The sequence below is a fragment of the Ochlerotatus camptorhynchus genome, unplaced genomic scaffold, assembly GCF_037179485.1.
Source record: "Ochlerotatus camptorhynchus isolate MF236.1 unplaced genomic scaffold, CSIRO-AGI_Acam_v1.1 ptg000239l, whole genome shotgun sequence".
NCBI classification, from domain to species: Eukaryota; Metazoa; Arthropoda; class Insecta; order Diptera; family Culicidae; genus Ochlerotatus; species Ochlerotatus camptorhynchus.
In genome coordinates, this window is record NW_027040729.1 from 75,978 (window position 1) to 85,172 (window position 9,195).

General features: G+C 45.9%; 1 protein-coding gene across 1 annotated transcript; it reads left to right on the top strand.

Annotated features, from left to right (window-relative positions):
- The first annotated feature begins 2,302 nt into the window (after window positions 1–2,302).
- On the top strand, window positions 2,303–8,281 carry LOC135704407 (uncharacterized). Its single transcript, XM_065225856.1, has 3 exons — window positions 2,303–2,726; window positions 4,665–5,003; window positions 5,055–8,281. The coding sequence occupies exons 1-3, from the start codon at window positions 2,303–2,305 to the stop codon at window positions 8,279–8,281; spliced, it is 3,990 nt and encodes a 1,329-aa protein (XP_065081928.1).
- Window positions 8,282–9,195: the final 914 nt, after the last annotated feature.

Here is a 9,195-nt window from a genome sequence, read left to right on the forward strand (position 1 = left end):
CTATACTGGGGGCCCTTAAAAAATCCGAGTGCAGACATGTAACGAAAAGTCTCAAACACGGACGTAGCGATAGAGCGCAAATCAAACACACGACACATTGCACATGCTCACATGAGCGAGCTCACCGTTCGGTTGACCGCTCACCATTTCACCAATGAAGGGAAGGGAGGAGAAAAGCAGTGGTAATAAAAACGCTTGCCAAATCGTTTTCTTCGTCATTTATTTTCGAGCAACGGACGGATAAGTGTCGGACACGACGTATGAGTGGAACAGCACGCATCGCACCAATACGAAGACGACGACGAATGCACCCACATCAACCGGAGGAAAGGCTTCCCGCAATAGGCAGCATGACTGGGCGTCATCCGGCAAGTATCGACTTGCACTGGTGTGAAAGAGTCAAGTATCGTTAGTTGTTCTTTCACAATAATCCAATTCAATGCTGGTCGGAACACGCCTTGGTCTGGTGTGAATGCTGCCATATACTTGCAACTAGGAACGCTCTGACGAAAAATACCCCAAAAGGGAGGGGCCTAATTAGCTATTCTTCAAGTATAAAACAGACTGTAATTCAGTGAGCGTGATCAGTTGCAATTCCGTTTGCTGTGGGACAGTCGTTACAACTAATTTGAAAGACCCAGAAAGTGGACGCGGACATCGGAATGAGAAGCATTACCAACGGCAACGACATCCTTCGAACGTTGCACAGCTGAGTTTGACTACAATCTGTCACACGAGTGGAACTTCGGATCAGAAAGTGGCTCCACTTGTCATTTGCGAACACTAGCGCACCTAGCGGTAGAAGGCATCTTCTGCCTGCAGTTAAGATAGGCAGCATGCTATGATAGTGTGAGTGCACATAGAAAGCCAGTGCGGAATGCTACCACAACACATTGCTTGTTGAGCAGAAAAACGAACCACGTTTTGATTCATCGATTTGTTTGCACTTCCCCTTCTGTTCTGTGCTACAATGATCACCTGCGTAATGCTGCTGCCAGGAAAGCCAACTGAGCACGATGTCTCTGGAGATACCCAAGTACACCAGTTTGTTCGCTTCGATCCAAAATGGCAGTTTCATTTGCGACAGAGATGGTTACCACAAATTTGGTAGGACCCTGAAGGACGCGGACATCGGAGGCTCTCTGCGTAGCTTCACCATCTTTCGGACGTTCCACAGCAGTCGTTCCGTTAGGCTGACTACAACATTGATCACCTGCAAAATTTCAACCGCTGTGCAATGGTGTAAGCACGCCATCCCGACAGTACCAGCATGTAAATCTTTTGGATCCCAAATGGCCACTATATTTCTACGCTATAGAATTTCTTTTAAGATCTCTAGGTAATGGGTAAAACAGGTTCACAAAATTGAAATATTTTTGAAGCATGGAGAGAAATAACAGTGTTTGGAAAATCACTATCAGATTTGGGTCATTGAGTCTCCGTGGAGAGAATAAACTTGCGTAGATCATCCAGCTCTAAACCTTCCCGCAGACGTCAATTAATAGCACGTTTATGCATTTTGTGTTAGTTATAGTTAGTTAGTTACTAGCGCCAAGAGGTAACAGCGATTAGTGCCTATCCGTTTCATACCCTCCAACTCCAACAACCCTTTCGATGGACACCAGGTGTTGCCGTACAAGCTGGCAACGCTGGTTAGTATCATAGTACCAACTCTGCAGAATTAATTCCAAACGGTGATGACGGGCGAACATCAGAAACTCAGGAAATAGAGAACAAAGCCCTATTAAATGCGTGATAGATAGTGCGTGGAAGGCAGATGAAATTAAATAATACAGTGAATTTATTAATATTCCTAACACTATATACGTAATCGTATTACTACAGTAAGCTGAGGCTATTTCCGTACGTCAAAGTGATTTCAGCTGGATAACGTAAGAACGTAACTTAAAATTACTATATATTCTTACATAAACAATTAATTATAATTTATCATAGGTGCGAACTAATCGCGCTAGAAATCGCAGTACCAAATACCAAAAATTTGATTAATTAAATTGACGTATAATTGTGAGTAAAACTTAAAGAAAAACAATATGCAGATGAAAATGTAAAATTTATAAAAGTTATGTACTTACAGCCCATAGTACGATATTGAATTCTATTGTTAGCGAGCCTAACCTAAAATACGAAGCCTACACTGAATTGTAAGTCTACACTACACAATATTAACCGAATATCTAAACTAATAAAAATAAATAATTCCAGCTTAAGCTCGTTTGCTAAAAGACCGTGTTTCGTGTTTAGTTTATTCGTTGGAATAAACTTAAGAATTCATGGCACGATGGCCAATAACAACAACACTGCCTCGAACAATTATGATAGTGCCTGCATGGCCTGTGATCATCCGGACTGGGTTGACGACATGGTACAATGCGAAGAATGCGAAGGTTGGTACCATTTTAGATGCGTCAGTGTAACCCGGTCTGTCGAACTCCGCCACTGGGTGTGTAGCAATTGTTTACCAATCAGTGTCAGCAGCCAGTCATCCCGAGCAATCAACAGTAAGTCGCTGGCGCAGCAGCGATTGGAGGACGAACAGCAAATCCACCGTAATCGATTCCAGAAAGAAATGGATCTTGAGAAGGAGCTGATTGACCGAGAGAAAAGGCGGATAGTGGAAGAAGAAGAGATGGAGATGACCTTCCTTCTTGAGAAGTACGCTTTGTTGGCGGAACAAGATGCAGACGATGAAAAGAGCGTTGCAAGTAATAGGAGTCGCTGTCGTGTTAGCCGGGAGAAAATTATCGACTGGATGAGGAATGACGGATCAAAGGAGGCTAAAGCCAGTACACCAAATGAAACCGGGACGGCACCAAATCCGGAAATCACTCTTCTGGGCGAACACTCTCGCAACAGAAATTTAGTTTCACCACGTTCAGCAGTCAACCAATCTATGACACTACAACAGCATATTACTTCGAGTAGCCGTATGTATTCTCAAAATCCTGCATCCGCTCCGGTAAATCAGAAACTCGTACCGTACAAATCATCAGCGACACTTCTTCGTCGACAATCACGTGTAAGGTTAACTACCCCAGCAGTGCCTCCAGTTCCCCCCAGCAACGCTACGGATGAGGACGCCAGTATCATTATTCCGCCAATGTCTTTCGAGTACGTTCCTTCTGACGTGGAAGCTGACCTTCCCCCTCGTATTAACCGCAGAGTTAGATGTGCACAGCCATCAGTACGAAATTCCCAGACTCTGGATATTGTTGGCCAAAGAACCTCTGCGTCGCAAATGCCGCCACGGGCGAATGTGAGATACACAAATCCCCAAGCTAGTCCAGCACCCAATACCGAAGATGAAATCATAGCGCCGGGACAGGGACCCTCTTCAGTGCAAATTGCAGCTCGTCGGGTGATGTCACGGGATCTCCCAGAATTTGATGGGAAACCTGAAGACTGGCCCATATTTATTAGTCAGTACAACATCACAACGCAATGTTGTGGGTTCAGTGATGCAGAAAACCTTGTCAGACTACAACGATGCCTGAAAGGACATGCTCGAGAATCGGTTCGCAGCCGGTTACTTCTTCCCGCATCCGTTCCTCAAGTTATAGAGACGCTCAAGATGCTCTACGGGCGACCCGGGTTACTTATCACTGCTCTGTTGAACAGATTGCGCTCAGCACCCGCACCGAAGATGGAACGCCTCGAGACGCTAATCGAGTTCGGGATGGAACTTCAAGGGCTATGCGATCACCTAGTAGCTGCGGGAGAAATCGCTCATTTAAACAATCCCTCGTTGTTGCAGGAACTAGAAGACAAACTGCCTTCACAACTGAAGCTTCAATGGGCGATGCACAAACAAACCGTGACAGGTGTTACATTGCAGACATTCGCAACGTACATGTCACAAATGGTTACTGCGGCAAGTCAAGTGACTAAGTTAGTTAATTGCTTTAGTGACCGTCGGGCAGGTGATCACAAAAAAGGTGGAAATCAAAAGGAGAAAGCACAGGTGTATACGCACAGCTCGAACAGTGGAGGAAGTGCACCTGGTGGCAGTGCGAATTTAGCAGCTTCCACAGGACGGAATTGCGCAGTCTGTAGTCAACCGGATCATCGAGTCAAGGAGTGCAAGCAATTTTTAGATCTCGACGTAGAAAATCGTTGGCGCAGAATACACAGCTTGAAGCTGTGCCGGACTTGTCTCAACCAGCACGGGAGGAATCGTTGTCGATTGTCTACGAAGTGCGGGATTGATGGGTGTGAGTTCAAGCACCATCCGCTGTTACACTCCAAAACGGAAAACAAGGTCAAGCCAGCTACTGCCGAAAACCATTCGCATCGAGATAATGGATCGAAAACATTGTTCCGAGTCGTTCCTGTAACGCTGACGGGGAGAAGTGGAACCGTTAACACATTCGCTTTCTTAGACGATGGTTCCTCTCTAACGTTGGTGGAGAAATCGGTAGCAGAGCAATTGGGAGAGTCCGGACCAAAAGGAGCACTGTACCTGAATTGGACCAGCAATGTAACCCGTTGCGAAGCTGACTCCCAAGAAATATCTTTCAAAATTTCGGGAATATCTAGTGGAAAATCATTCCAAGTCAAGTCAGCCAGAACTGTGTCAGAGCTGAACCTTCCAATACAATCGTTGAATCCGGAACAACTTTCCTTTCAATACACCCACCTCACAGGACTACCGATAGCGAAATACGAAAACGCTGTGCCACGCGTGCTTATTGGCTTGGACCAATTGAACCTGTCAATGCCGCTGAAATGCCGGGAAGGGCACAAAGGAGAACCAGTAGCCACAAAAACGCGACTCGGGTGGTGTGTATACGGCGGGGGTAATGCGAAAACCGTAGGGGTCAGTTGCCATATCTCGGAAGTCCAGCCAGAAACGGATCTTCACGAGGTAGTCAAGCGATACTTCGAGCAGGAAGATACAGGAACTAAACCTGTCGTGGAATTGGAATCAGTAGAAGACACGAGAGCGAAAAAGATTCTGGTCGACACCACGGTTCGTGTAGACGGTCGGTTTGAAACTGGGCTCCTCTGGAGATATGATCACTTCGAATTTCCAGAAAGCTACCACATGGCTCTTCGTCGATTGGAGTGCTTAGAACGGAGAATGTCTCGTGAACCTGCACTAAAGGAGAACGTCCTCCAACAGATTGAGGACTACCAAGCGAAAGGTTATGCTCATCTTGCTACTGAGGAGGATCTGGCAAATGCTGACCCACGCAGAACATGGTATTTACCACTCGGCGTTGTGACCAATCCCAAAAAACCTGGCAAAGTGCGATTGATTTGGGATGCTGCGGCCAAAGTGGACGGCATCTCTCTCAACATGGTTCTCCTAAAAGGACCAGATCTGCTGACCTGTCTTCCAGGGGTTCTTTGCCGTTTTCGAGAGAAGCCCGTGGGGGTAAGCGGAGACATACGTGAAATGTTTCACCAGTTCCGTATACGACGTGCAGATCGCCCCGCTCAAAGCTTTCTGATGCGGAAGGATTCTAATAAAAAACCCGATGTGTATTTCATGGACGTAGCCACCTTTGGCTCCAGCTGCTCACCGTGTAGTGCGCAGTACATCAAGAACCGGAACGCTGAAGAATTTGCTGTCGACTATCCCAGGGCAGCGGAGGCGATAATCAAGTGCCACTATGTGGACGACTATCTGGATAGCTTCGACCACATCGAGGATGCTCAACGAGTTGCTGCTGAGGTGAGAATGATCCATGGAAAGGGTGGTTTCGAAATCCGTCGTTGGCGGTCCAATTCCCAGGATGTACTCAACCATCTAGGCGAAACGGTGTTTCCGGTAGTGAAGGACCTGAACTTGGATAAAAGCGACGGGGTGGAAAGAGTTCTCGGTATGCTATGGTTCCCAATAGAGGATGAATTGGGATTCTCAACTCAAGTGCGCAATGATATTGCTGCAATCATCGACGAAGGCAGACGACCAACCAAGCGCCAAGTTCTACGGTGTGTCATGTCATTATTTGACCCCCTCGGATTGTTGGCCGTGTACACAGTGCATGGAAAGATTTTGATTCAATCGATATGGCGCTCGGGATCAGACTGGGACGAGGAAGTTGGAGAGGAAGCATTCAACCGTTGGCTAAAATGGATTGGAATCTTAAATCAGGTGGATGGTATTCGCATTCCTCGTTGTTACATTGGTCAAACTGCTTCCACTTCATTGCACTCCGTAGAGCTACACGTATTTGTAGATGCCAGCGAAGAAGCATACAGTGCAGCAACTTATTTCCGTTTTATTCTTGTCGACGGGACCGTCATCTGCAACCTAATTTCGGCGAAGACGAAAGTAGCACCTCTCAAAACGTTATCGATACCTCGCCTGGAACTTCAAGCGGCCGTCCTTGGGGCTCGACTTGCGTCCTTCGTCAAAGACAGCCACACTCGAACCATAAATAAAAGGGTTTTTTGGTCGGATTCTAGCACCGTCTTAGCCTGGATTCGGTCGGACGCCCGAAGATACCGACAATATGTCGCGTGCCGCATCGGTGAGATTCTCACGCTATCGGAAAGCAGCGAGTGGAGATGGGTGCCTACCAAAATGAACAGCGCCGACGAGGCGACGAAGTGGGGGCACGGACCTTGCTTATCGTCGGAAGGAAAATGGTTCCGCGGCCCAGAGTTTCTACAACAACCGGAGCAGCAGTGGCCACAACAGAATTTCAAGCAGAAAGTCTGTACAGAGGAGGAGCTTCGACCATGTTTCGTGCACGGAGTCTTGACGTTGGAGCCTCTAGTGAAGTTTGAACGATTTTCCCTATGGATGCGTCTTCTCCGAACAATAGGCTACATACTACGGTTCATTCAAAATGCTCGTAGAACTAAAGAACAGCGAGACGTAACACCGTTGAACTCCGACGAAATTCAAAGAGCGGAAAACATTCTTTGGCGTCGCTGTCAGGAAGAATCCTATCCGGACGAGATCGCCCAACTGAAGGCGGATAAGAAAAATGTTGACAAATCATCACCAATTTATAAACTGTCTCCGTACATCGATGAGTGTGGAGTCCTAAGGCAGGATGGGCGAATTGGAGCGGTAGCAAACACAGGGTTCAACGTGAAGTTTCCGATAATCTTGCCGAAGTTACACCGAGTGACAACTCTGCTTCTGGATTACTATCATCGTAAAAACCATCATGCGAATCCCGAAACGGTGGTGAATGAGGTAAGACAAAATTTCTACATTCCTCACCTTCGAGCAGCAGTACGGAAGACGTCACGAATTTGTCAAAAGTGTAAGATCTATAAATCACAGCCGTCCACACCAAAAATGGCACCCCTACCAACCGCCAGATTAGCATCTTTTGAACGCCCTTTCTCATACGTTGGAGTGGACTATTTCGGTCCGATGTTAGTGAAGGTTGGGCGCAGTCACGCAAAGCGTTGGGTGGCACTGTTTACGTGTCTCACCACTCGCGGAGTCCATCTCGAAGTCGCGCATAGTTTGAGTTCCGAGAGCTGCATCACGTGCTTTCGCCGATTCGTTGGGCGTCGAGGGGCCCCCGTGGAAGTATATAGTGACAATGGAACCAACTTCCAAGGTGCTGAGAGGGAGCTTCGAAAACAGATCGGCAACGGTCTGGCGGAAACATTTACCAATGCCAATACCAAATGGTTCTTCAACCCACCCTCAGCTCCGCATATGGGTGGAGCTTGGGAGAGGCTGGTTCGTTCTATAAAAACCGCCATAGAAAGTATCGACACCGGAAGAAAGCTTAACGACGAAGGGTTTCAGACATTACTAGTCGAAGCGGAAAGTATCGTCAATTCTAGACCGTTGACTTATCTGCCTTTGGAGTCAGAAGAGCAGGAGGCCCTAACGCCGAATCATTTTCTGCTTGGAAGCTCCAGTGGGGTCAAGCAACCAGTTGCGAACCCCACGGATCAGCGGGAGGCAGTCCTAAACAGCTGGAAGCAGATCCAACATCAGCTAGACATTTTCTGGCGTCGTTGGTTGAGGGAGTATCTGCCAACGATTTGTAGGCGTACGAAATGGTTCAGCGATACCAAAAGATCTGAAGTAGGTGACCTAGTGCTCATTGCGGATAGTAGCAAACGGAACAACTGGATACGGGGACGAATAATGGAAGTACAGCCGGGGCCCGATGGTCGGGTACGACGAGCTACAGTTCAGACGAGCACGGGATTCTTAAGAAGACCAGTCAGCAAGTTGGCCGTGTTAGACGTCAGCGATCCAAGTAAAACTGCTCCGGATACGCAGTGTTACGGGGGCGGGAATGTTGCCGTACAAGCTGGCAACGCTGGTTAGTATCATAGTACCAACTCTGCAGAATTAATTCCAAACGGTGATGACGGGCGAACATCAGAAACTCAGGAAATAGAGAACAAAGCCCTATTAAATGCGTGATAGATAGTGCGTGGAAGGCAGATGAAATTAAATAATACAGTGAATTTATTAATATTCCTAACACTATATACGTAATCGTATTACTACAGTAAGCTGAGGCTATTTCCGTACGTCAAAGTGATTTCAGCTGGATAACGTAAGAACGTAACTTAAAATTACTATATATTCTTACATAAACAATTAATTATAATTTATCATAGGTGCGAACTAATCGCGCTAGAAATCGCAGTACCAAATACCTAAAATTTGATTAATTAAATTGACGTATAATTGTGAGTAAAACTTAAAGAAAAACAATATGCAGATGAAAATGTAAAATTTATAAAAGTTATGTACTTACAGCCCATAGTACGATATTGAATTCTATTGTTAGCGAGCCTAACCTAAAATACGAAGCCTACACTGAATTGTAAGTCTACACTACACAATATTAACCGAATATCTAAACTAATAAAAATAAATAATTCCAGCTTAAGCTCGTTTGCTAAAAGACCGTGTTTCGTGTTTAGTTTATTCGTTGGAATAAACAACAACACCATTTGAAAACCAAAAGGCTTTTTTCAGGGCCAACAAACATACGGTCTTTTCAGGGCCACCAATTCAAATATAGATGGAGTTAAGATAATAGATTTTCGAATAATAAAAAAAAAAAAAAGAGCAAACACAGTTGTTCCGACCACTCACGACCTTTGCGCTACATATTCCAGATCTTAGATATAAAGTATTCATCACCTATTTCTCTTACCATCGGCCTATACTCCCTATCACTATTTTTTCATCAGCTACATGGTAGCCGTCCCAAACGATCAAAAGTA